The following is a 26,526-nucleotide window of genomic DNA, read 5'->3' on the forward strand; positions in this document are numbered from 1 at the left end:
CAGAGCAGAAAAAAGATGGACACATGGACAGTTAGAGGGTTACAGGATTTATTGTCAAGGCAGTGACAACTCAGTAAACAAAACACTTGACATGTGAACCAACTACAAGCTGTTCCCGATTGTGTCACAAATGACATAATAATGTGTTCCTTGAACCCTGTTTTTACTTTGTTAAATTGCACTCTTTAGCTTGGTGTAACTTGTGCTAAAAGAGGGTTACGTTCTTAGAAAACATCTCAGAGGTAGCAGCTGAAATGATGGAATGTTTAGTCAACCTCCTCAATAGTTGGTCCAGAGGATCCACCACCAGGAGCAGCACCGCCAGCTCCAGGGAAGCCACCAGGCATGCCCTCTGGCATACCACCAGGCATGCCACCAGCACTCTGGTACAGCTTGGTGATGATAGGGTTGCACACTTTCTCCAGCTCCTTCTGTTGATGCTCATATTCATCCTTCTCAGCAGTCTGCAAAACAAGAAAAATTCAGTGCTTCAAATTCATCAATTTTATGTCATGGAGGGAGAAAAATGGAAAAACCACCACCACAATTACCTGGTTCTTGTCAAGCCAGCTGATGACCTCATTGCACTTGTCCAAGATCTTCTGCTTGTCGTCATCACTGATCTTGCCAGCGAGCTTCTCATCCTCCACAGTCGACTTCATGTTGAAAGCATACGACTCCAGGCCGTTCTTAGCAGACACCTTGTCACGCTGGACATCATCCTCTGCCTTGTACTTCTCAGCTTCCTGGACCATGCGTTCAATGTCCTCCTTGCTGAGACGACCTGTCATAAAAAGAGGCAATATTTAATCATCTGTTGTTCAGATAAAACTGCAGCTATAGTTGTATTATTTTAATCCTTTCTCATACCCTTGTCATTGGTGATGGTGATCTTGTTCTCCTTTCCAGTGCTCTTGTCAACAGCAGAGACATTCATGATGCCATTGGCATCAATATCGAATGTCACCTCGATCTGGGGAACACCACGAGGAGCAGGAGGGATGCCTGTCAGCTCAAATTTGCCCAGCAGGTTGTTGTCCCTGGTCATAGCACGCTCACCTTCATAAACCTGTTGGAAGTTCACAGGGTTAGCAAACAAGTATGACATTATGTCTACACCTCTGCCAACTTTATTTTCTTTTCATCTTTGGTTTTGTGACCTCAGGTTGAAACTGAAATAAATGTCAGCATCATAAAACATGGAGAGACAGGTATGACTTACCTGGATGAGCACACCAGGCTGGTTGTCAGAGTAGGTGGTGAAGGTCTGGGTCTGCTTGGTAGGAATGGTGGTGTTGCGCTTGATCAAGACAGTCATGACACCTCCAGCTGTCTCGATACCAAGGGACAGAGGGGTGACATCCAGAAGCAGCAAGTCCTGCACATTCTCAGACTTGTCGCCAGCCAGGATGGCAGCCTGGACAGCTGTAAAGAAATGACAACAGTTAGACCTTAGGTTAGAAACTCATGGTCATGGGCAGCCATGATTGTCAGCTGCTACAGACATGCTGCTCTCACAATGTGAGCCAATGAGATGACTAAAATTATGTGTGCATCATTTGAGACTTACCTGCTCCATAGGCCACAGCCTCATCTGGATTGATACTCTTGTTGAGCTCCTTTCCATTGAAGAAGTCCTGGAGCAGTTTCTGAATCTTGGGGATACGGGTGGAGCCACCGACAAGCACAATGTCGTGAATCTGCCCTTTATCCATCTTTGCGTCACGGAGAGACTTCTCCACAGGGTCCAGAGTACCACGGAAGAGGTCAGCGTTGAGCTCCTCAAAGCGAGCCCTGGTGATGGAGGTGTAGAAGTCGACTCCCTCGTACAGAGAGTCGATTTCAATGCTGGCCTGGGTGCTGGAAGACAGTGTGCGCTTTGCCCTCTCACAAGCGGTACGCAGACGACGGACAGCTCTCTTATTGTCGCTGATGTCTTTCTTGTACTTGCGCTTGAACTCGGCGATGAAGTGGTTGACCATGCGGTTGTCGAAATCTTCCCCACCAAGATGAGTATCTCCAGCGGTGGACTTGACTTCAAAGATGCCATCCTCGATGGTCAAGATGGACACATCAAAGGTGCCACCACCAAGATCAAAGATGAGAACGTTCCTCTCTGACCCAACCTGAAATTAAGTTTGTGTTAACTTTTGAAAGCTACTACATTATGGAGTACCTGAATTTGTTCATACACTGATCAAATATATTTGCAGCAGTATCAAGATTCATTCACCTTCTTGTCCAACCCGTAGGCGATGGCAGCGGCAGTTGGTTCATTGATGATACGCAAAACGTTGAGGCCAGAGATTGTGCCGGCATCCTTAGTGGCCTGGCGCTGGGAGTCATTGAAGTAGGCGGGCACTGTAATTACAGCATTGTTGACAGTCTGAAAGGAAACAAGTCAATCATTAATATAATTCCTAAGAAAGCCTGCAGGGTTTGTAGTTTTGTTTTAAGAGCTATGCCAAATAACATACTTTTCCGAGGTAGGCTTCAGCAATCTCCTTCATCTTTGTCAGCACCATGGAAGAGATCTCCTCTGGGTAGAAGCACTTGCTCTCACCCTTGTACTCAACCTGAACCTTGGGGCGAGTGTTGTCATTGACGACATTAAATGGCCAGTGCTTCATATCTGACTGCACAACTGTGTCGTCAAACCTGCGGCCAATCAGTCTTTTGGCATCTGCAAAAGAGAGCATTTATTAAAAAACAAATCAAAAGAAATTTGCTACAGTGTGGGCTTCCATTAAGCAGATCACTCAGACATCCAAGGAAGGATTTGGGCCATCTTTGGTCTTTCAACCTCTGGTGGAAACTACGAATGGCAGGAAAAATCGTCATCACAGTGATAAGTTCTTTAATAGGGTCACTTAGGACCATTACACATTGTCAGTCTTGTAACATTCTTGCCTCAAATTCAAGGTGCTCTTGCACATTGCGCATTGAGAGAGGTGCCAGTCTCTTTATGATAAGCACGTAGGGTTGGATTGCACTTTGAAGTTCGTCTCTCAACAAGTGACTGTGACAAGAATGACACAGGACCACAAGCTCACTATTGGTCAATACCAAAGACTTAATTCTTACCGAAGACTGTGTTGGTGGGGTTCATGGCAACCTGGTTCTTGGCTGCATCTCCAATCAGTCTCTCAGTATCTGTGAAGGCCACGTAGCTGGGTGTGGTCCTGTTGCCCTGGTCATTGGCAATGATTTCAACTTTGCCATGCTGGAACACACCAACACAGGAGTAGGTGGTCCCAAGATCGATACCAACTGCTGGTCCCTTAGACATGTTTCCTAAAGTTGAAAAAAAGGGAAAGAAAATTATCAATTTGTTAATCTCATGGATTACATCTGTAAATTTGTGCCAGCCATAAATGTCATTATTATTTTATTAAATATTAAAAATGTCAATATGAGCAAGTAAATATTCAGGAGCTTTTTAAAAGCACAGTGTGTCATAATGACTTCAATGATGCAACCTCCAAATTCAAACAATGCAGTTTTGGCCAATTTAACTAATAGCCTTATCTGCAGCAGAAATAAGGCCCAGCATTGTGAACTAATTTAGCACAAGTCAAACTGCATAAAAGATCCGCATTGTACCATCATGGCGCTTGTTCTGGCCACGTGAGAATGACGCGTCAGACAATTCATACCGGAAATCGGCAAACAACCTTAAGATGAGATCGACAAAATAAAAATGAGCTTAACCTTAAATGAGCTCGATCATAATCAGACAGACCAAAGTGCAACGTACCCTACGAATAAACTGACATTCGGAGGCTTGACGATGCAAAATGGCTTTTGTTCTGAAAAACCAACCGGAAGTCTATTCATTCATCCTAGCATGACACTGGTTGTTCGAGAAAATTCTCGAACGTCCCTGCCCCCACCCTCTCCACTCTGCTAAGTAGCTAACGTTAGCTACTGCACCCACCGAGCTCGTGACTACAGCCCGCGTACCAACACACGAATGGTAATCCCCTGCTTCGCTAATCTTCTACATTATTTACATTCGGCAGCGATCATTTTCAGACAGACGTTAATCTGTATTTTCCGACAAAAAACATTGACACTGAAAGAGCAAACTGTCAAGGCTACTGTCGCCATTAAAGCAAACCTAGAGGAATATGGGGAGTGTAACTGAAATGTGTATATTATACAAAACTTATCCAAGAATAACTTACCGAATTGTTGAACCGCGTATGACTGTAGGTGTTGTGTTGGGAATGGACAGCAGCGAGACTGACTTGTCCTTGCCGGTGTGAGAAGGAAAGGGAAGATAGAAAGAGATCTGGACCTTATATATGACCGGCAAAGCAGCCAATCACAAGTCTCTTCCTTGAGTCTTTCCTCAACGGTCCACCAATGGCTCGTTGCTTGCTATGACGGTCCAACCTACTTCCTGTTTTATTATCTGTATTTCATAATCACTGAATTACCGCATGGCTCAAGACGATAACCCGGATATACAAGATGTACTTACAATCCTGTCTTTCGAGATGTTATGTCCATAAGATATACATATGCGTTTAATTAGACAAGAGAATACGCGTATACATTTACTCTGTTAAGGAATTCTTGAGAAATTAGAAAGAAAGTAGAACCCATGCGTGGTTGGACAGGATCTCAAAAGAAAATTGGACAGAATATATAGAAATGATAAACTCTGCTTCTTATTCCTTACTGTGGTATTATATAAACGCATGCTGCCAGACATTATGATTATCAACCACCATATTGAGTTAGGGATAGCTTTTGCACCTAGTCTTAGTATTTGTAGCCTATAGGCCTTTAGTGTGACACAGGATAGGATAAATCTGGAGAGATACAGATAATATGCTAAAATATAATTATTATTTTCATTAGACACCATTCATGTTCCAAAAAAGTATGTTTAGCAAAATATAATTTATTGTTATATATAAACATAAAAATGTAGACAGTAAAATACATTACAGTACAGTTACAAACAATGCCACCACATTCTTTTCTGTGTAAACATACACTCTTTTTTACAGGTGCAGTAAAAAAGATGATTAGCTTTATGATGCCGTTGACATTACAAATGCTGTATTTTTACAGATTGTTAGAGTTCCGTCTCCTTTACATCCGATTTGGCTGAAGTTTGAGGTTGAGACGTCTGGTCTTTGTTAACACTCTCTGTTGCTGTCATTGCACCTGCGTTTATCACTGTTGGATCTTCAACAGTGTACTTTGTGAATGCCGTGTTGAAGAGTCCTGTGAGAGACAGAGAGAGAGAGAGCATGTCACAATCAGTGATTGATTGCAGAAACAGGTTACTTCTTTACACACCAGCCCCGTTTCTGAAGAAAGATGAGTGTGTGAGCAGAGACTGCGCTTGGACTGCATGAAAGTGAATTTGTCATGTTGACACTGAAACAGTAAATTGTCAGGGGTGTGTTAAATTCAGGGTCTCATTTAAAATGAAGATGCAGTGGTTTGAAAATGAATGTGATCAGCACATGTCAAGTCAAATATTATTAGAGTAAAAAGTCAATTTTCCCCAAGGCACCACAATATACAACTACAAATTTATAATATATTGTCAATAGAATTAAATGTTTGGACTTATTCAACGAGTGTTGAATAAGACTTATAACTCCTGATTGGTTCAAATCTTTGCAGTTACAGTCTCTACCAGCACAAATGTCTGCATTTTTTCTGCTTAGAATATGTAAACATAGAGCTGAGTAATCTGCGTACCTCTTCGCCTTTGTCCTTTGGAGTTCCTCTCCTCCTGGCTTGATTTTGATTTACTGCTCTCCTCTGATGGATCCGATTCTTCATTCTCTGTGACGATAAAAACTGTCATATGTTTCTTAAAAATACATTTCAAAAAGAAAATACATGGCTTTGTGGGGTAACTACATTCCCAAAATAAGATAGCCTATGTATGATTTGTATCATTTTATATTTTATTTATATTTCTTGACACACATAAAGCATGCATAAAGCCAGAGTAAAACCAGCACTGAGGGCTTCATACATTTATGGCCCTGCCCTGATTAAAGTTCAAACTAACAGCAGCTTCAGTCTGATATCATTGGTGTGATTGCCAAAACTGGGAAGATGAACTGCTTACCTCTCTTCCAGGTGATGTGTGCTCTCCTCAGCTTGATGGCAATAAAAATGACCACTACCAGAAGACCGAAGATCAGACATGTCACCAAGAAGACCAGTAATGAACTTCCTTCACTTCCTGTCTGCGTCCTTGTGTCATTAATGCTCCCTGGAAATAGACATTATGTTGGTAGTTGTTTACCAAAACCTCAATCACAGTTAAATGTTGTTCCACATTTTTACTGTGTGTGATAAGATAGTTTTCTCATCATCACTTTTGCACTGGAGGAACTGTATGTGACACAAGTGCTGTTACCTGTTCTGTTTCTCTCCGTGCTGTTATTGGATATGATCTCCTCGGTTGTCTCAGACACAGGTGTCCAGCCTTAAAGGAATTGTGAAGAAGGAAGATACAATAATTAATACAGACGTAAATAAGCTGCTGCAGCTCAAGATAACCCTGTTTTCTAAATGCAAAAAAACTATTGTAGTTGTTCAGAATTACCACTAGGTGGTATCAGACAGACACCTGTCAAGTATAATTTTACATACGATCGAATAATGCAAAGCATTGTGTACCAGTACAGTATACTACAATACACTGTTGTGCTTCAGCATTACTGATGGTGTTATTCCTCACCCTCCTCACCAAGGGTTTTGTGCCATCTACACTAAATGAGGACATTTTAATAAATAAGCCTCAAAGTGTTTTTGTTTTGTTTAGTTTTTTATTTGTAGTTTCAGTTTCGCCTGCAAGCAGATGAAACTAAATGTTATTTCAGAAGCAAGCAGATGTAGAGTTCTGTGTAATTTCAACAAACTGTTCTCTGGGTTCAAATACTTAAGAAAATGTAAAATAGTTTTTTGAGCTGGGATATCAAATCTTTGCTGATGCTCTGTATGTATGACGGAAAAGCTCTTCACCTACATGGAGCCTTGCAGTTCCATCCTCAGAATTTATGAATACATCTAACGCAACTGAGTGTCAAACTACAGTGGGAGACTTCTGTCACAGGAAGCAGAACTAGTGGTATCACAACTATTGTGGTGGGTAAGCAACCAATCTTAATGCACTATGAAAGCTGAGACACCCGTACTTTCCACCCCACAAGCTGACAGTTAGTGTAAGTTGTTACAGGTACATTCAGAGCAATAAATGGGGGTTGTAGTATGAGTAAGACCCATTTAAGGTTCATTTGCCATTGCTGTGTTTCACAGTGTAGTTACTGTCCTTTTTTACTTTTGCTTTTATTTGATGTATTTTGATTTTAATGCTTTCATTTGATTTTACTCTTTTGAAGGAGTGAAACACTTTGTGACTAGTGCCTGTGAAAAGTGCTATATAAATAAGCTTGCTTGCTTGCTTTTTTCAATACTGTACATCTAAATAAATTCATATAGACATTGTTGTATGAGTCTTTGCTGTGGCCATCACCATGGCGTAATTCACAACTTGAACTGCCATTTATTTTTGCCATTTAACATTGTTTTTTAAGACTACTGCTGTTTCTTTAGGAGCATTTCCTTTGTGTTCCTCATCACATCTCTGCATATGTCTTCTGATAAGGAATATTCTGTCACTTAAACTTAAACATATACAAATGAAAACAGTCTCACTCACCACTAGTGCTGAGATGTGAGTCTGTGGATATAACAGAATCCCTGGGAAAATGAGTGGGGGCTGTAACTGTCTTTGGCCTATTGGAGGAAAAAGGGTGACTGGAGGGAACAGCAGATAACTGGGTGGTGCTCTCTGATGAAGGCCTATTCACACTTCTGGTTGTGAGGTACACTCTAGTTCTGCCATGCCTGAACCAGCTAGTTGTTGTTCCCGGCAGCCCTGTTGACCCTTGAGGCTGAGGCGTGGGTGAACTGGTCGTACTTGTGCGGTGGAATTTTGATGCTGTCACAGAGAGGAGATTTTTTATCATTAATAAGCAGAAACAGCATTCAGATCAATTCATGGAAAATCAAAGTGAAAATTCATGCTGACATTACAAACTGCAAAGCACACATCTGTTTTTTAATCAGAATACAGGAAACCAGACTATTTACAACACAAAGAAAGAGGAAATGACACAAGGCTGTTTTCTGAGGTCGGTCAATTTTCATTGGCTGGACAGTGTCATGGAGAAACTTGTGAGAAAAAACCCTCCCCAGTGCTTTCCCTGATTTGTGACGACACAACTACGCTTTCACTGTTCCTCAATATCTGTCTTTATGCAGAAGTACTTTAAAGTACACAAGTTTTAGTTGAGTCAAAGGCCATTTTCACTCATTTTCTCTGGTGGTGAATATTTAAAATCAACTGATATAATTTGCCTCTGCAAAGTTATAGTCACTAAAACAGGAGCAGAGAAGTCTCTGTTCATACTCACTGTCTCGTCCAATTTTGATGAAGTTAATCAGAGGACCTGAGAGCAGAGCTGGATGACGAACAAGGCATTTCACAGCAACTCTGTTCTCCACTGAGTCAACATGTATCATATCTGTAGAGATGTATTTGTTTTTATCTTCATGTTGGACCTTGGCGTAAGCTGTAGAATGGACAGATGTCATTAGTACCTGCTGCTGTACCAGAAGACAAAAATCCACCTTAATATCACATTGCTGAGACCTATGATCAAGATAAAGACTTATACTTTCTATAGAGTGTTAACTACTCACCTATGGAAATCAAAATTAAACAAGAAATATGAGTTAATGGTAGGTTTACATGAGTTTTATATTAATTAAAAATATCAATGTGGGTGACAATTCATGTTAATGTGGCAGGTAAGCGTCATCAGGAGATGAGCCCACTCTGTGCTTGCTGAGTCTACTTTTGATACACCTACAAAAGTGCAGCAACCAGTATGAAGAGGTGGGTGTTCAAAAAAACAATGAAGTGTTCAATCGTGTCTGTTGTCTTTGTCCATATATGTGCATCGCGTGATGTGATGTGTCTTTGTAGGTCAAATTATATGTGTGTATATGTATGTATGTATATTATCATTATAATATTACTTTATTGTACTTTAGCTTTGTTATTTATTCTCAGTTCACAATTTAAATTATTACCAACTTACCAAGAATTTCAGGCCCGTGGTCCAGTTTCCAGGAGATCTGAGGAGGATGGTGGTTTGCCTCAGCAGTGCACTTTATGACAAACTTTCCATCATGCTTTGTTACTGTCATTTTGGGGAGGCCTTTAAAATAATCAACAACAGAGCCAATGTTATTACAGTACTATGAACTACTCACCCACATAACAATGTAACTGTCAGGGTGAGTCATGGCTAAGATTATAGCTGTGGTTGTAACTTTACTAAACCAGTGTCAAAATCCAATCTTCGGTGGCTTCAACAATAAAATAATCTGCAATAGGAACAGTATACTCACTCAGCACTGTCACCTCCACTTGCTTCTCTGTTATTTGGTGGTCATACTGAGAGCATGTGTAGATGCCTCCGTCTTTGAAGGTGACATTGGAAATACTGATGGCAAATTCTGAGATAGAAAGTCTTTCGATTCTATAGCGTTTGTCCTTTAAAGCTGGAGAGATAATAAAACAATGTTTAATATTTTTGATGCAAAATTCTGAGAAATTCTTGTAATCATGACCCAACCACCAGTTTGAAGCTCAGAATATATCACCTTCACCTTTGTTTTGATTAAAGAACATAAGGAATCCCTGTGGGTTCTTCCAGTCCACACTAGTCTTGTGAGCATTAGTAATGGGACAGCTTAAGTGAAGTGTTTGACCTTTCTGCACGGTCACCCGCTGCCACATCGCAAATGAAACTGCAGTTAAACAAACAGGAACATCGTTGTCCTTGAAAATTCATACTGACAGCACAGAGTAGTTTCCACAGCACAGTTTGATAAAACATGTAACATTTTATAAAATGATGAACAACAGTCTGCTTGGAATTTAAAAAAAAAAAAAGTCAAGTGGAGAGCAGTGAAAGTTTCCCTCCCTCACAACACAGAGGTGTCCAAAGATGAAAGTCTGTTTCTCACACTTTGACTCATCTGTTCCTCTCTGGCCTGGGTCTGTGTGTGTTTTTCAGTGTGAATGTGTGTGTGCATGTGTGGAGGTGGTGTGAAAACTATTCTTCACTATACTGCACCTGCAAAACTAGCAGCCCCCCACAACAACCCTCCACCCCCCCTCCCACATCTAATGTATTTCTGTTGTGACAGGAAGTGATGTGGTCAGTCCTTTCATGGTGAGAGAAAATATGCATTTGCTGTGGGTTGTTCACAGGGGCTTCGACTGCTTTTCCTTTCCTATGACGAGGTGTCTGGAAAACACATTTGTGGGGGCATGTTGACACCAGCAGAGAGGGCAGTGGGCTTGAAGGATCAGAGGTCATCAAGACTTTTCTCACACATGGGTGATGTGCTAGATATTGCATTACTTTAACTGAAATGGGGAACAAATGTTCGAAAATTACATAGATTCATACATAATTTTTTACTGTATGATTTTGAGTGTTGTCCAGACTTTAGTAAGTGAGTGAGAGGTTTTTTTCATTTTAAAAGTCTGATTTATAAAGAATATTTTATTCCACTGACAATACAATGCAAAATATATGCATCAAAATTGATACAGATGCCTGTAGATACTGATACTGATATAGATATATAGATATATTGTGATATACACGATATATATTCATTTATAAACATGTATGTATGCATAGATATAAGTACTGTATCTGAATGGGGCTTAAATTCATAATAAAATGATACAAGAGGACACTGAATGAGAGACACATTTTGGCTACTATTGACTAAACCAAAATCTTTACACATAAAATGCAATGTCTCAGAAAGCCTGAGCTCAGACAACAATGTTTTTTACTGTAAATACATACAACTGTTTGATTTGTCAGGTATCAAATTTGCATTTGCCCATAATTTCCAACAATAAACCACCAAAATTAAAAACATCACACATCATCAAAAGATGACAACTGTAGCTGCCATATGTGTAGAATTCAGGAGCTAATTCATCACTTCCAGTGGACTCATCTGCTGTTTTTAATGGTTAGACTTAAGAATTATCTACTTTTCATATCAAAATATGCTAAGTAAGTAGATAAGTAGTTAAAATGAAGGACTCACCATGTATGAGTAGCACGAAGACGCTGAGCTGCAGCTTCAGTTCCATCTCTGTCGCTCAATAACAATCACACTTTCATACTGTTGCATTTCCTCATCACTTGATCTATTTGTACTCTGCTGAGGGACCTTCCATGACATCACAGCTCTGTGGTTTCCACAACGTTCTCAGTTTAAGGTATTTTCATATAAAACCAGTTAAAGTAAAAGGTTAATAGTTATATATATATATATATATATATATATATATACATATACACACACACACACACACACACACACACACATATATATATATATATATATATATATATATATATATATGCTCCTGTTTCTAAAATTTAAGTATTTCATCCCACTGAATGTTGTACTTATACCACCCAACAATCATTTTTGGTGATGAAAAATTTCATATTCAACGTCTGTAAATAACATTTTTCATGGCAAAACACTTCCAAATTCCATGTATTCTCATCATGGTTATTTTTACTTAGTTTTTTTGCTATATATAGTATACAATGATAAAACTAGTGAAGGCTAAATGTTCAGAAAATTATAGTCAACCAACAAGTGAAGTTGTATAGACCACTAACTTAGTCAGCCAGCTAGCACTGTGTCATATGTTGTGTCATAGTTTGATTTAACATCTTGAACTTCATTGGTTGGGGCCTGAGGTATCTTGAGGAGAGGTCGACTTAGCAAACCAACCGGTGTGAGCTGCTGCTGTGAATGCAGAGAGTGGTAAAGGAAAAGTGACATGCCTCATTAAGACTGTGACGGCTCAAAAAATAGAAAGTGTACATTTTCACTCTGAGTTGTGGCAAGAATAGCTGGACATGATGACACAGTATGCTTTAATTGCACACAGTTGTTAATGACTGATTAAAGGATTGATTCCCTGACTTTTTCCTCTGCTGTCATCATGAGGTTGACATTTGTACTTTTTAGTGAAATGTTTCAACAAATATTCAATGGACGTGATGCATCTGAAGGATGTATCCTGCAGACTTTGGTGATCTACATATGCTTCACCTAGCACCAACAGCAGCTGAAATAACTCAACAACATCTACAAGATCAATTAGAACAAGGTTTGTCCAGACATTCAACAGCCACAGAATCCCCAGCATGGTTGTAGCTTCTTAGTCTTGTTACATGTTGAAGGAAGATTCCTGTGGGCACATGAGAGATTAGTCAAAAGAGAACAGCCAAAAAACAAATGTTCAACTGTAAAAATACACAAGCACAAAATTGCTACTGTTCACTTGAATTAAATAAAAAATGTTGTGTGTTGACTCTTTAACTTTAAAGATCCCATATTGTATAAAGAGAGCTGTCCATGTATGGACATGCAGGTCTAAGTTCTATATTAATACTGTGAAACTACCAAACAAGCCTTGAAGACTTCTGTAAATTTGTGATGTCATAACAAAGCAGTCACCACTCTCACCCAAGCCTGGCTCACCAAGGCCCATCATCCAGCCTGGAAGGATTTGGTTTCTCTGAGTGTTAACCAAAAATCTGCTATATTTTCATTAGATCACTCAGAAAACAGTCAGCTAATAATCTGGCTCACCAACCTGTTTCTACTAGAGCTTCAAATAAAACACAGGAAAAATGTAAAATATGGGACCTTTAACTGAAGGGAACATGCTGTTTTTACCCACTTGAATATTTACCTCAACACTGAAACCAATACAGAAAACTAAAATCCCTAAAAACCTACAGTAGTATCTGCTTTATGCTTCTGCATGTTTTATTTTCCCCAGTCTTTGATGTTGGATATTTTCAGTTGGACTATGGGAAATAACAGCAGGCTCTATCATTTCCTCTCTTTGATCTCCCTGTACATTACATTAAAGTTGTACTTTGGCTAAACGACATAGAGGTAAACCTTGAAAACTCCACCTATTGTCTGTTCTTGGTATTGTTATATAACCTATACAACAGTCCAATTTTAGGCTGAATACATAACTGATAAGAGATTCTTCTCTTAAAGAAGATGAACTCTCCTGTCATTAAATCAAATAACAGGATTACGGTGGTACTGTCTGTGATTGCATGAAGAGGACTGATGGGAATGCAGCAGTGCTGTACATCTGCAGTTCGTCTTGTGATGGCGGAGTCAGCTGACAAGTGACTGACTCATTAAAGGTGCAAAGAGCACACAGTAACCTACTGATAACATCTATAAAAGCTCTTGTGGTGTAAATATAAAGCCACAATTTACAGACTCATTATTATCATTATATGTGATACACATTTTAACAATATACTGTGGGTTTAAGGATGACTGCGCTTAAGAGTAAACATTGGTGTGTTTTGCTAGTGGAAGATAAATTCACCTAAATTCACTTTGTCGTTTTCTTAAAATAAATATAAATATTAAATCAGGAACAAGTTATTAATCACCTGATCCACTCTACAGGCTACATGTTTGATTTATTTCTTATTCCTCATGTGAGGAAGAGTCACCCTGTGGCAGACAAAGACAAGTTTAGATGGAAAAAAGGTAAGAAAGTATTTTTTGATTTCATTTATTTTTGTGACAGCATTGTCTGCTTCAAACATAAATAATGTTAGTTGTGTGTCTCTGTAGATATCTTTCATGCTAGTTGTCAGTGCTAATGTTTTAGCTCTTAGCTAAGCTAGTTCATGGCTGTAAGGTAAGGTAGTTCATGGCTACAAGAGTCTGGGTTAGTTGTAGCAACAATACATATACACAGACACACACATGCACAGTGTATATCATGATGTTACATTTGACCCCAGGATATGTAACAACTAACCCAGACTATGGGGTGAATTGTAGTATTTCATTCCTTGTGTTTGAGACTAAACCATGTACTTTCGGTTTGTGTAGCAGAGATAACACCTCCTCCATTTAACAGACACATGTAACTAGTTTACATTTTGAATGCACTGGCTTAAAAAAAGCTGCAAGATACGGACAGAAATATCAAAAATGTTACAGTCATCTCCAGTCTCCCCTTAATAAGACTTTGTGACAATATAACTGATTGCTGTTAATAGTTTATTTGTTAATTTTCCTAATGGTGATGCTCATACAGTATAGTTTAGTATTTAAACTGCATTAGTGTCTAATTTTATCTGAAGCAGCCACATATTGATCATTTTTTTTAGTTATTTTTTCTTTGTAAGAGTTGCCTCTCCTTCTTAACTAAACCTTCACCAGTCATTGAGGAAAGCCCTGGAACTTTCTTCAGCTATTTCATCTCTCTTTATTTTGAGGGGTATTTTTCTTTTTACAGCTGTCCGGGTTTTAGCCAATCAGATGAAGAAGGCTCACAGGGAACGTGAGGACGGAGTCAGAATGTGCTGGAAGCTCACTGCTGTTCTGCAAGCTAATTGGCTCACAGACCACTGGGAAGCTTGTACAGAAGAAGTGAAGCCAGCCTCTGCTGCCTGTGTTTATCTGCTGGAGGACATTCAGACTGCGGCAGTCCGAGGCCAGAGGATCATCCAGGTAGGACAGAGTGTGTTTCAATAGGCTAATAATTATGCATGTTAAGGCCTGTGCTGTTTTGTGCTTCTTACAGCCAAATATCACTGACAGTACATTCTAACCGATGTCTGTGATAGTAAGTGTATAGTGACATTATTTATCTTTTTCTTCCTTTCTATTACAATAATATTTTTATAATATTCATTAGAGTGATTGTGTATATGTTTATTTCACATTAATTCACCTACTTTATTCATATGATATAATATAATTACAAAAAATATTGAATTAAAAAGTCAGTTGTTTCCTATTTAAGGTATTAATAAGCTTCAAAGACATTACTTTGAGAATAGTCTAATCAATCAATAAAACTTGGCACATAGATGCAGGACCAGCTGGATACTGCAGCAGGGCAACTTTGTCCTTCAGTTACAAGCAGTGGGGGGAGGAGATGCGAGCGCCTGTGGTTCCCTGATGGTCCAGAGATCAGCAGTTTGGATATCAGTCTGGGAAGTCCAGCATGATGCTGCAGAATGCTCTCTGGTCCTGGTCCTACAAGCTGCAAAATCCTGCCCTGCACAAAAACATAGCAACTCTTTAAAAAGTCTTATAAAAACAGGAGTAGATCCATGGCCCATGGCAAACACCAGGCTATTGTATAACAGTTCACAGTTTCTGTTACCTGAAAGGTGACAGAGGCTGATGTAGGGGGGTTGAGGGAGGCAGACTTTGTTTCCATTAAATGTCCTGATGAAAGGTATGAAACAAAAATGACTTTCTTACAATTGATAAAGATTGTGTTGCTATTACTGTATACCAGACAGATATGTCTAAACCCCAAATTTCTTCATTTACAGTTCATGGTAACTTGAGCAGACTTCATAGCCCTATTCACTGCCTGTTACTGCCCCCTGCTGGAATAACATTAATTATGACTTGTTTCAATTTTCTCAGAGCAATCATGTCCAAAGGGGCAGCAGTTGGTATCGATCTTGGGACCACCTACTCCTGTGTTGGTGTGTTCCAGCATGGCAAAGTTGAAATCATTGCCAATGACCAGGGCAACAGGACCACACCCAGCTACGTGGCCTTCACAGATACTGAGAGACTGATTGGAGATGCAGCCAAGAACCAGGTTGCCATGAACCCCACCAACACAGTCTTTGGTAAGATTAGAGCAGGGTGAAGGGATAAGAAATATTAATTTATCCCAATGATGTCCTTCCTTATGCAGTCACTGCCAGATGAACTATTGTTGTGTGTTAAAAAAATGTGAATTAATTAGAAGTATCTCAACAGCAAAAACACCAACAGTTTTTTTCTCAATTGTAGATGCCAAACGTTTGATTGGTAGACGATTTGAGGATCCAGTAGTTCAGTCTGACATGAAGCACTGGCCATTTAATATTATCAGTGATAGTGGACGCCCCAAAGTGGAGGTTGAATACAAAGGTGAAACCAAAACCTTCTATCCAGAAGAGATCTCTTCTATGGTACTAACAAAGATGAAAGAGATTGCTGAGGCCTACCTGGGGAAGGTGAGTTTACACACTAATAACATGTCGAGCAACAATCTACAGGACTGTCACAGTATTGCTTAAACTTCTCTTCATTTCTTCAGTCTGTGTCAAATGCTGTTATCACAGTACCTGCATACTTTAATGACTCTCAACGTCAAGCAACCAAGGATGCTGGAACTATCTCTGGTCTAAATGTGCTGAGAATCATTAATGAGCCCACTGCAGCAGCTATCGCCTATGGTTTGGACAAGAAGGTGAGATTTAGGTCAGTAGTAGATGTACCATGATTTATGTCCACCTACCCCTGTACAGTTGTGCTCACATTTCTCTTTTTTTCCAGGTTGGGTCAGAGAGGAATGTTCTCATCTTTGATCTTGGTGGTGGCACCTTTGATGTGTCCATCTTGACCATCGAGGATGGCATCTTTGAAGTCAAGTCCACCGCTGGAGATACTCATCTTGGTGGGGAAGATTTCGACAACCGCATGGTCAACCACTTCATCGCCGAGTTCAAGCGCAAGTACAAGAAAGACATCAGCGACAATAAGAGAGCTGTCCGTCGTCTGCGTACCGCTTGTGAGAGGGCAAAGCGCACACTGTCTTCCAGCACCCAGGCCAGCATTGAAATCGACTCTCTGTACGAGGGAGTCGACTTCTACACCTCCATCACCAGGGCTCGCTTTGAGGAGCTCAACGCTGACCTCTTCCGTGGTACTCTGGACCCTGTGGAGAAGTCTCTCCGTGACGCAAAGATGGACAAGTCTCAGATTCACGACATTGTGCTTGTCGGTGGCTCCACCCGTATCCCCAAGATTCAGAAACTGCTCCAGGACTTCTTCAATGGAAAGGAGCTCAACAAGAGTATCAATCCAGATGAGGCTGTGGCCTATGGAGCAGGTAAGTGTCGAGCTTCTTTACCAAATTGATCCACCAAATCATAGCTCAAGAAATAATTTTGAACTGAGCAAAATTTTTGTTGAATAGTTAACATGAAAAATGTCCACTATATTTCCCTTTCAAAATCTAACCAGTCAGCCTTCTTTACAGCTGTCCAGGCTGCCATCCTGTGCGGTGACAAGTCTGAGAATGTGCAGGACTTGCTGCTTCTGGATGTCACCCCTCTGTCCCTGGGTATCGAGACAGCTGGAGGTGTCATGACTGTCTTGATCAAGCGCAACACCACCATTCCTACCAAGCAGACCCAGACCTTCACCACCTACTCTGACAACCAGCCTGGTGTGCTCATCCAGGTAAGTCATACCTGTCTCTCAATGTTTTATGATGCTGACATTCAAATTCAGTTTCCACCTGATGTCACAAAACCAAAGATGAAAAGAAAATAAAGTTGGCAGAAATGTAGATGGATAATGTCATACTTGTTTGCTAACCCTGTGAACTTCCAACAGGTTTATGAAGGTGAGCGTGCTATGACCAGGGACAACAACCTGCTGGGCAAATTTGAGCTGACAGGCATCCCTCCTGCTCCTCGTGGTGTTCCCCAGATCGAGGTGACATTCGATATTGATGCCAATGGAATCCTTAATGTCTCTGCTGTCGACAAGAGCACTGGAAAGGAGAACAAGATCACCATCACCAATGACAAGGGTATAAGAGAGGATTAAAATAATGCAACTACATTGGGGCGGCCCAGTAGTCGAGTGGTTAGGGCGCGTACCGTGTTGCACGCAAGACGCTCTTAGCAGGCAGTCACTGGTTCAACTCCTGACCGGTCCGACTCTTTCCTGCATGTCATTCCCCTCTCTCTACCCCCTTTCCTGTCAGTCTCCAATTACCTATAATAAAGGTATAAAAAGCCCAAAAAAATAATAAAATAAATAAATAATGCAACTATAGCTGCAGTTTTATCCGAACAACAGATGATTAAATATTGCCTCTTTTATGACAGGTCGTCTCAGCAAGGAGGACATTGAACGCATGGTCCAGGAAGCTGAGAAGTACAAGGCAGAGGATGATGTCCAGCGTGACAAGGTGTCTGCTAAGAACGGCCTGGAGTCGTATGCTTTCAACATGAAGTCGACTGTGGAGGATGAGAAGCTCGCTGGCAAGATCAGTGATGACGACAAGCAGAAGATCTTGGACAAGTGCAATGAGGTCATCAGCTGGCTTGACAAGAACCAGGTGAGGATTGCTGTTGATCAGTGAAAGCAATATTAATTTTGGATAATGAACAATGTCAATATCATTTTTTTTCATCCCACTCAGATGTTTCCAACATGATCATTTGCCAGGGCTGCAGTTGAAAAGTATTTTTTGCTCAGGAAGGTTCCTAAGTGAGTGACGTGACCCGGATGTATCTGAGAGGCATCCATGATAAGAGCTGGTCGAATTCTCTAAATGATACAGAAAGGAGCTTCAGTGATTCCTATCTTATCTTCTGTAGCATAGGAAACACTGGACCTTCCTTTACAAATGGAAAGGAGAAAATGCCGTCCCACAGTTCCTTGCCACAGCAGCATTTAACTGTATATACTAATGTCTGAATATAATTTATACTGATCCCTCACTCAGTTCCTTATTTTTATTTAATTATTATTTGAATGGTTCAACTTTCTCTATTCTGGTGTTATCTTATTTATTTTGGTGGTTAGGAAGGGAGACTTTATCGTCCATGTGTTATAAGTCCTTAAGAACTGTTCTTCACAACTTTCCTTGACCTCATGATGTTTTCCATTGAGGTCAAGGAAAAGTGGTTAGGAGAGGAGATGATTTTGACTTTTCAGCCACAACCCAGGATGTAGGCTGCACTGAATGAATCGTAACTCCAAATTTCAGTTTGTCCATGATTCTGCAGGATTACACGTCTGCTAAACCACTGCTATTTAATTCTTGTCATCAGAGAAAAGTGATTCCATTAGTAACTACTAGTGTGATGTAGGGCTGCATTATCCTCATCTGTGTAAATGAGAATATCTGGTTTAATTTCTTTATGCCAGACTGCAGAGAAGGATGAATATGAACACCAGCAGCAGGAACTGGAGAAGGTGTGTAACCCCATCATCACCAAGCTGTACCAGAGTGCTGGTGGCATGCCAGCTGGGATGCCTGGTGGAATGCCTGGTGGCTTCCCTGGAGCTGGTGGTGCTCCTGCTGGTGGAGGATCCACTGGACCAACCATCGAGGAAGTGGATTAATCAGCGAGTTCAGCTCTTTTATACCCTGAGTGATAAACAAGCATAACCATGAACCACCAAGCTGATGCATAAAGTCAAACTCATGATAACTGATATTTGCTGTATAAAGACAGAGACCTTCAAGCAAACACAGTCTGTTCATTCTCTGTCATGTTTGAGCCCAGAGTAATAAATCATGACTGAAGCATGTTTCTTGACAGGTGTTGTGTGCTTTTTGTTGCACATGTTGTGAACACACACGTATCCAGTGAAGTTAATGAAAAGACTCTTACATGTGGAATTTGAAACTACAAATTGGATTATTTCCCATTAATATTGATCAACAGTTAATGAGTCCTCATATAATCAAAATGACTAATATCTAAGAGGATGAAAATGTGACTGCATTATCACGTCCCTGAGGTTCGTTTGTGATTCTGTGCAGCACAAGATGCTGCTAAATAAATTAGAGAGAGCAGCATACTATACAACAATAAATGTAATTATCAATATTTTATCATATATTAATATATATTAGCAATCATGCTAAAGCTCTCTATAGCCTCATATATCTTGTGATAACTCAAATGTAATGTCTCATTACTCATAATTATCTAGTAGCTGCAGTATTTGTAAATGATTAAATATCTATTTTATATCATATTTGAAATTGGTGTAAAGATAAACTTAATCTGAATGAGTGAACAGATATACAGAAAAGTCAGAATAACTATTCTGAGTGAAAGGGGTTCAGTTCCCCACTACCTACAGGGGTGGTGCTCCCCAGCTGACCCTGCACTCTGACCCTCAAGGCCGACAGGAGTTCTGAAGTGCATAGCTCATTAAATGATTAAATGATTATCAAATAGTCATACAGGTTCTACAGTAGCATCAGAAAGGCTTTAAGTTTAGCATTTTTCTTAATCTGCTCGTGTGGATTTAAATATTTTTCACATAAATTGAGGCAGAGCAGTGTAGAAGAGGCCTATGTAGAACACAAGTGTTTTGAGACTTTGAAAAGCAGAAGAGAGATACTGAGGAGATGTTCCAGGACCATAAAAGCTTATTTTGATTTGAAAATTGTAATGCCAGAAAAAAATAAAAAGAAATTAGGCCCAGAATTATATCCCACATCATGTTTGACCCTTCATTTCCAATCTCAGTTATAGACCAATTATAATCATCATCAATATTTCCAGAACCAGCTCTAACAACATTTCTACAGGGCTCCAATCATCAGCGCTGGCAGTGAATAAAAACATGGTCATGTGCTACATCTTGAGCAACACAGTCATTACCATTGTTTCTCTGAGAATGAAAGGAGAGCCTCTCTGTGCAGGATAAACTCAACCTTAAGTTGTCCAATGAAACGGAGAGTACTCAATGCTCACAGGCCGAGCATTCAGCTGTAAAAGCTCAGAGACGCTGCGGCTCATCCCTGCGCCTCTGAGCCGTGTGATCTCTCGCAAAGACCAAGTCCCGCGATGACAACAACAACATACAGACTGGATGAATTCGCCCTGTGCCAAAAGGCTGCAGGACATTTATTGAAACATGACAAACAATACAACAATTTAGCACGTTTTTTGTAGCAGCATTGCAAAACTAAAACCACCCCTCCCTTCAGAATTGGTCCATATTAAGAACAGGATTTTTTCCGCGGCCTTCACCAACCCCAGACCTTCAGAAAGCGCCTCCATTTTCCAAACCGAGAACACAACAGTGGCGACTGAGCAGTCTATGAATAGTCCCGATGAGAAGCGAGTGAATGTTTTCAACGTAGAAACAGCAACACCAAACATTGCCCCCTATTTGAAAGGTTGTTTATCCAAAAAAAACGAACACTGATATGAAAAAGTGGCCGGCTCCGGGGGGAGCCCTTTGTCCCGACTCAATCCGGGCCTGCGGGGAGTCTTTATTTGCTCTTGGCCGGTTTCTCCGTCTTCTTGGGGAGGAGGACAGCCTGGATGTTGGGCAGCACTCCTCCCTGAGCGATGGTCACACCTCCCAGCAGCTTGTTGAGCTCCTCGTCGTTGCGCACGGCCAACTGGAGGTGCCGTGGGATGATCCTGGTCTTCTTGTTATCCCTGGCCGCGTTGCCTGCCAGCTCCAGGATCTCAGCGGTCAAATACTCCAGCACGGCCGCCAAGTACACCGGGGCCCCGGCGCCGACGCGCTCCGCATAGTTGCCCTTACGCAGTAGTCTGTGGACTCGACCCACCGGGAACTGGAGTCCGGCACGGGAGGAGCGAGACTTGGCCTTAGCTCGGGCTTTGCCTCCGGTTTTCCCTCTGCCAGACATGGTCGTTTGAATATGGTTACTGATCAGAAAGCGACACTGTGAATACGGTGGTTGCGAGGGCGTAAATCTCTACGTAATGGATGTGTGGGTAAAGGAATATAAACTGCACAGTCTTCTCCGATTGGCCGAGTGAAACTGAAATGCACGAACCAATGGCACAGCGCGTCCTGCGGTAATGCCTGGCCTCTGATGGAGGATGATCCAATCACGAAGAAGGAATGGCACACACTTATTTGCACAGCCATGTTATAAATAAGGGACTGGTGATGGGGCGGCATCCTGATCTGTGTCCCTTCCTGTTTCACTGACGTTTCCACGGAAGAGAAAATGCCTGATCCCGCAAAATCAGCTCCTGCGCCCAAGAAGGGCTCCAAAAAGGCTGTGACCAAAACCCAGAAGAAAGGAGACAAGAAGCGCCGCAAGAGCAGGAAAGAAAGCTACGCCATTTACGTGTATAAGGTGCTGAAGCAAGTGCACCCAGACACGGGGATCTCCTCCAAGGCCATGGGCATCATGAACTCGTTCGTCAACGATATCTTCGAGCGCATCGCCGGGGAAGCGTCGCGGCTGGCGCACTACAACAAGCGCTCCACCATCACCTCCAGGGAGATCCAGACCGCGGTCCGCCTGCTGCTGCCCGGCGAGCTGGCCAAACACGCCGTGTCCGAGGGCACTAAGGCCGTGACCAAGTACACCAGCTCCAAATAAAGCGGGACAGAAGCCGGACAGGAGGGGGGCGACAGTCACCAAATCGCCGCTGAAATGATCGTTAGCCCCCTGTACTGTGTCGGAAAACTGCGTTTGTGATTTTGCACCATTGCCGTTTTCGAGGAGACTGGATGCCAGTTGAATCCAGGCCTTACGCTGAATGTGTTGAGATGTAGTGGGACTGTAGCCTGCCATTTTGTTTGAAATCATTGTTTCGTGTGTTTTTTTTCAGAGTTGTGTAACGTTTTTAACAAATCGTTGAATAAATTCAGAAGGAATGTATGTCGGTGCTCTTTAACTGTGGGAGTCTCCTTTGCTTTGCACCATTTTAATACTGATTTATACATGCACCTTAGAAGATGACCGACTTAATCGTATGTAAATGATGTAATGGCACAGTCGAAACAAACATTTTGAGATTAAAACTGTGACTCACAGTACACTGAGGAGTTTTTGTTTTTATCTTGTGGTCATGTCAATTTTCTAAAACTCGGTGTGTGTGCAAGTGGTGGAACAGAGCGACACCTACTGGCAGCTGGAGTGAATGAGGGGGGACGCCGCAGGTGTTGGACTCAAAACAGAGTTTGCAAATGAAACTCCAGTAAAGCATCAGTCCAGTGTTCAACAGGCTTCTCGGAGTATGTCTTTTCAGCTCAACTTTATAATATTAGGAATGAGCTGATGATAAACAAACTGCATTAATTGTGGGATTAAATGTCTTGTCCTTACCTCAACATTCTCTCCTCTATCAGGTCAGACATTTGAATCTGAAGGAGCAATACCGCACTGTTTATCATTACACAGCTGATTCCCACTGATTCCCACCCACTATAAGCTCAGGTGCCTGTAATTAATGAACAGTGTTTTTAATGTCATTAGTATGTCATTGCTGTTACAAGTCAAAGCGTCTGTCATGAAACTGAAGCACTGGTGATAATTAAGTTACCTTCACTGTAACCTTGTGTCTGTATGTGATAAGGTTCAGTGAGTGTTAGACAGTGTTAGGACTCAGTGATGGAGTGGTCAGGAGTCTTTGAGTTTTATATAGAAGTTAATTCCAGAGATAATAATAAAAATGTAGTTGCCCAGGTCAGAACACATAGAAAGCTCTGCAGCCAGAACCAATCACAAAACACTTGGCCAGAAGATGCATAAAGTGATGGGATTTAAATTCAAGTGTTGCATTCAGTAGGTCTTGGCTAAATGATTATGGACATGGGTGATATTAATTGATGGCTAATATTTTAACAGAAGCAGAACAGGATCATTGTGATATCATGCAGATCCAGTTACTGCAGAGGACAATAAAGAGAGCAGCTTCAATCAGGAATTAATGGATGTTACAGTTGTTGTGCCCTCAGGTAATGGGGACAGAGAAGAGTGGATGGGGAGTGGGACCTTAACTTGCTTCAGTTATAGAGCTGATGTAAAACACAAACTGAGCATGTCAGTGTTTTCTTGTCTTCACGTGTGTCACATGTATTAATGTAAAAGTGCGCTAAACACATATGGATCTGTTGGGAAGGAAGTAAAAATCCCAGCTGCTCCAGATCTGAATGAAACAAACATGATTCATGAGAGAGAAGTTTCATGTCACATTGAAAACAACCATAGCCTGTGCAAACATCACCCCCACCTTAAGCTTTAACACCCAGGATGAAGAAAAAGTAGATCTTAGAGGCAAATAACCCACTCAGATACACTTATGGCTGCTGAATGGGAAAATGACAGATGGGACACCCTCTTAATGCTAAGCTTTGTGTAAGCTCATCTCTACTCCATTGTTCAGATCAGGCTTCAGGGCTCCAGCAGGGGATGTGGGGGGATTTGTGGTTCAGGTGACAGTTGTAGGAGGCAGGGTGTGCCTTTTTCTCCATGATTGAGGTGATGTGCAGGAGACCTAATTTCTTGACAAAGAGTGGTAGCCCCCGGCAGAAGTGGGGGAATGTGACAAAAACACAGTGAACAGAATTCATAATGTGGCTTTTTTAGATGCTCTTGCATAAAACAGCTGAAACAATTCAGCAGGTATCAACATCTTGTTATGTAATGACAAGATGTTGTCATTACATCTTGTCAAAACCTTGCCAGGTTTTCAGGATAGGTTGCCTGAAGTTCTTGCAGATATTTAAGGTTTTGTTTGTTTTTTTTTTTTTACAGTAGTTTCCTATGGATTTTGTTCTGATTGTGTATACTTGGAGGTTGTGTATTACGGTATTTTTTTATATTCTACTTTATTCTGCATGTGGTCAATTCACCCACAGATAACCATATATTGTAGTCAATGTAAAACAATAATCAGTCCAAAAGAAAAATATAAAAGACTAGCTTATAAGATCTTGTTTAAAGCCAACTAGTGACAGTTTCCCTTCAGGTTTTCTTAAACCAGAATCCACCTGTAGGGAGGTGCACATTAGGACACTTGCCTACAAAATGATAGCAGTTGAGGTCATTGCTGAAACGACAAGTTAAATTTATAGCTACTTGACATAATGTTCCACCAGAACAGAGACACTCCATATGGGATCACCTATTGTTCCATGTGTGTCAGATGATCTGGTTGTTGGATCAACCAGCTTCTCTTATTTTTCCCTTTCTTCTCCGTGGGCTTCCTGTCAGCTCCTTTTAGCCAGAAAGGAGGACGGTATAAATGTCTGTCATGGAGGAGGGGCGGCACTCTGTGGCCATCAGCACAAGGTAAGGATACATTTTCTAATCTCACGGAATAACTTTCCTAATCTCACAGTTTGTTATTCAGGTTACAAGAGAAATTGATTATGTCGTTTTAATGACCAGCTCTCATGTCTGTACTGCTGCCAACTGCTGTCACTATATTGTGGTTTTTATTTCTTTCTTAGTGCACGACTTTGCACCAAAGTGAACCTACAATTCATTTTGATTCCTCTTAAGATGCATTAGATCAGACTGGCTGAGCAACAAATAAATTAGTCCCAGTATAACAATGCACTACAAGAAATCATCATGAGTCTACACATGAAGAACATGTTGAGACTATCTTTTCCAATCAGACTGGTCAGACTCATTCAGATATAATTTGAGCTGCTATTAATGGACATAAAATGTATTCATAAGGCTGCTGCTCTCTTCATTGTCCTCTGTGTGAGGTCTTGATGTAGTTGAATCTCCACATCACTTTGTGCAGTTTTTAATAGGTTTTTCCTGATAAGTTATATCAGTTTGGCATGACTCATGTCTGAATTCCAGTGTTTCTACATTTCTGCAGTGGTAGTGAGAACAGAAGTTGATTCCCTCAACTACTGAACTAAAGTACAATTTGTTTATCATTTCCATTATATTCCACATTATACATAGTACACTGTATACTCCACAAGTACATTACCAACCGAGATATTATTATTATTAGCTTTAGCTACTTGTCAGATTAAGATTTTATGTAAAATCATAATGTGAAAAGTACCTTTTAGAATACATTATGTTAGAATGTTTGTGATTTAAAAAACAAAAAACAAAAAAAAACCCTGATGTTTATGAATTTTAAGTAATTCCACTAAAGAAACTTTTCCCCTCTAAACTGTTTGATGCCCAGATTAGGTTTGATTATCCAGGAAAGCAACGATTAGAGAAAAGGTTTAATTGTCAGAACACAGTTTCTTCTTCTTTCCTCTCTCATTAATCACTTTATATCCTTCAATTCTGGACTAAATGTTAAAACTAGCTCCTGGGCAGCTACAACAGAAGACTGTGAAAACAGTTGTAAAATGTCTCCTGTGGCTCTGGAGAAGTTTTCTATCATCTGAAAAAATAGGAGAAAAGTCTCAGATTGGTTTAGAGATTCAATATTTTAACATGAAGTTTGTATTACAAAGTGGAGGCGTGGAGTTTGACAGAGGTGGGCATGTAGGACACAGAGATGCTTTAACAGAATGAGGAGGTTAGAGGTGCTGAGTCCCATTCATGTTTTCTGTAAACAGTGTTAATGTGAATCACAGCTGGAACATTTCTTCAGATGGACACAAATCTCTCCTGGTCATCAGTCACAGAGGCTGTTTTACTACAGGACATGTACTTTTACTAGTTGATATTACTTCTGTATTCTAGGATGTAATGGAATATTTTTGTTGCATTGGTATGTTTACTTAAATAAAGGATTCAAGAACTTATTGAGTCCATTTCCTTGGTTTTTCAAGCTCTTTAATATGAACCACTTGGGTGAAGATGAAGTGTAT

General features: G+C 40.7%; 5 protein-coding genes, 1 long non-coding RNA gene and 1 other non-coding gene across 8 annotated transcripts; 3 read left to right on the plus strand and 4 right to left on the minus strand.

Moving 5' to 3' along the window:
- Positions 1–31: 31 nt before the first annotated feature.
- Positions 32–4,384, minus strand: LOC139607873 (heat shock cognate 71 kDa protein). The gene is made up of 9 exons (XM_071461178.1): positions 4,188–4,384; positions 3,085–3,294; positions 2,478–2,683; positions 2,234–2,386; positions 1,571–2,126; positions 1,223–1,425; positions 871–1,069; positions 552–784; positions 32–464 (listed from the first exon to the last, which is right to left on the minus strand). The coding sequence occupies exons 2-9, from the start codon at positions 3,287–3,289 to the stop codon at positions 267–269; spliced, it is 1,953 nt and encodes a 650-aa protein (XP_071317279.1). The 5' UTR covers positions 3,290–3,294; positions 4,188–4,384; the 3' UTR covers positions 32–266.
- Positions 2,756–2,849, minus strand: LOC139608145 (small nucleolar RNA SNORD14). The gene has a single exon (XR_011684963.1). It is a non-coding gene; the product is annotated as a small nucleolar RNA SNORD14 (small nucleolar RNA).
- LOC139607880 (uncharacterized) lies at positions 3,865–6,792 on the plus strand. Its single transcript, XR_011684913.1, has 2 exons — positions 3,865–3,976; positions 6,118–6,792. It is a non-coding gene; the product is annotated as an uncharacterized lncRNA (long non-coding RNA).
- On the minus strand, positions 4,518–11,287 carry LOC139607875 (cytotoxic and regulatory T-cell molecule). Of its 2 annotated transcripts, none has more exons than XM_071461181.1 (10): positions 11,197–11,287; positions 9,727–9,867; positions 9,466–9,618; positions 9,153–9,272; positions 8,463–8,621; positions 7,706–7,987; positions 6,401–6,469; positions 6,107–6,253; positions 5,728–5,814; positions 4,518–5,241 (listed from the first exon to the last, which is right to left on the minus strand). In XM_071461181.1, exons 1-10 carry the CDS (start codon positions 11,240–11,242, stop codon positions 5,090–5,092), a joined length of 1,356 nt encoding a protein of 451 aa, XP_071317282.1. In that variant the 5' UTR covers positions 11,243–11,287; the 3' UTR covers positions 4,518–5,089. The 2 variants fall into 2 exon arrangements, with proteins under 2 accessions (XP_071317282.1, XP_071317281.1); XM_071461180.1 differs by having other exon boundaries at positions 5,728–5,829.
- A 3,266-nt stretch (positions 11,288–14,553) lies between these two features.
- Positions 14,554–19,516, plus strand: LOC139607874 (heat shock cognate 71 kDa protein). Its single transcript, XM_071461179.1, has 9 exons — positions 14,554–14,679; positions 15,613–15,824; positions 15,991–16,196; positions 16,280–16,432; positions 16,519–17,074; positions 17,225–17,427; positions 17,584–17,782; positions 18,084–18,316; positions 19,132–19,516. Exons 2-9 carry the CDS (start codon positions 15,620–15,622, stop codon positions 19,327–19,329), a joined length of 1,953 nt encoding a protein of 650 aa, XP_071317280.1. The 5' UTR covers positions 14,554–14,679; positions 15,613–15,619; the 3' UTR covers positions 19,330–19,516.
- Positions 19,517–20,818: 1,302 nt separating this feature from the next.
- h2ax1 (H2A.X variant histone family member 1) lies at positions 20,819–21,695 on the minus strand. Its single transcript, XM_071461189.1, has one exon. The coding sequence runs from the start codon at positions 21,608–21,610 to the stop codon at positions 21,224–21,226; it is 387 nt and encodes a 128-aa protein (XP_071317290.1). The 5' UTR covers positions 21,611–21,695; the 3' UTR covers positions 20,819–21,223.
- A 182-nt stretch (positions 21,696–21,877) lies between these two features.
- hist2h2l (histone 2, H2, like) lies at positions 21,878–22,758 on the plus strand. The gene has a single exon (XM_071461190.1). The coding sequence runs from the start codon at positions 21,938–21,940 to the stop codon at positions 22,316–22,318; it is 381 nt and encodes a 126-aa protein (XP_071317291.1). The 5' UTR covers positions 21,878–21,937; the 3' UTR covers positions 22,319–22,758.
- Positions 22,759–26,526: the final 3,768 nt, after the last annotated feature.

The sequence above is a fragment of the Trachinotus anak genome, unplaced genomic scaffold (assembly GCF_046630095.1).
Source record: "Trachinotus anak isolate AG129_WGS33_773 ecotype Australia unplaced genomic scaffold, CSIRO_AGI_Tana_v1 ptg000024l, whole genome shotgun sequence".
Taxonomy (NCBI): Eukaryota; Metazoa; Chordata; class Actinopteri; order Carangiformes; family Carangidae; genus Trachinotus; species Trachinotus anak.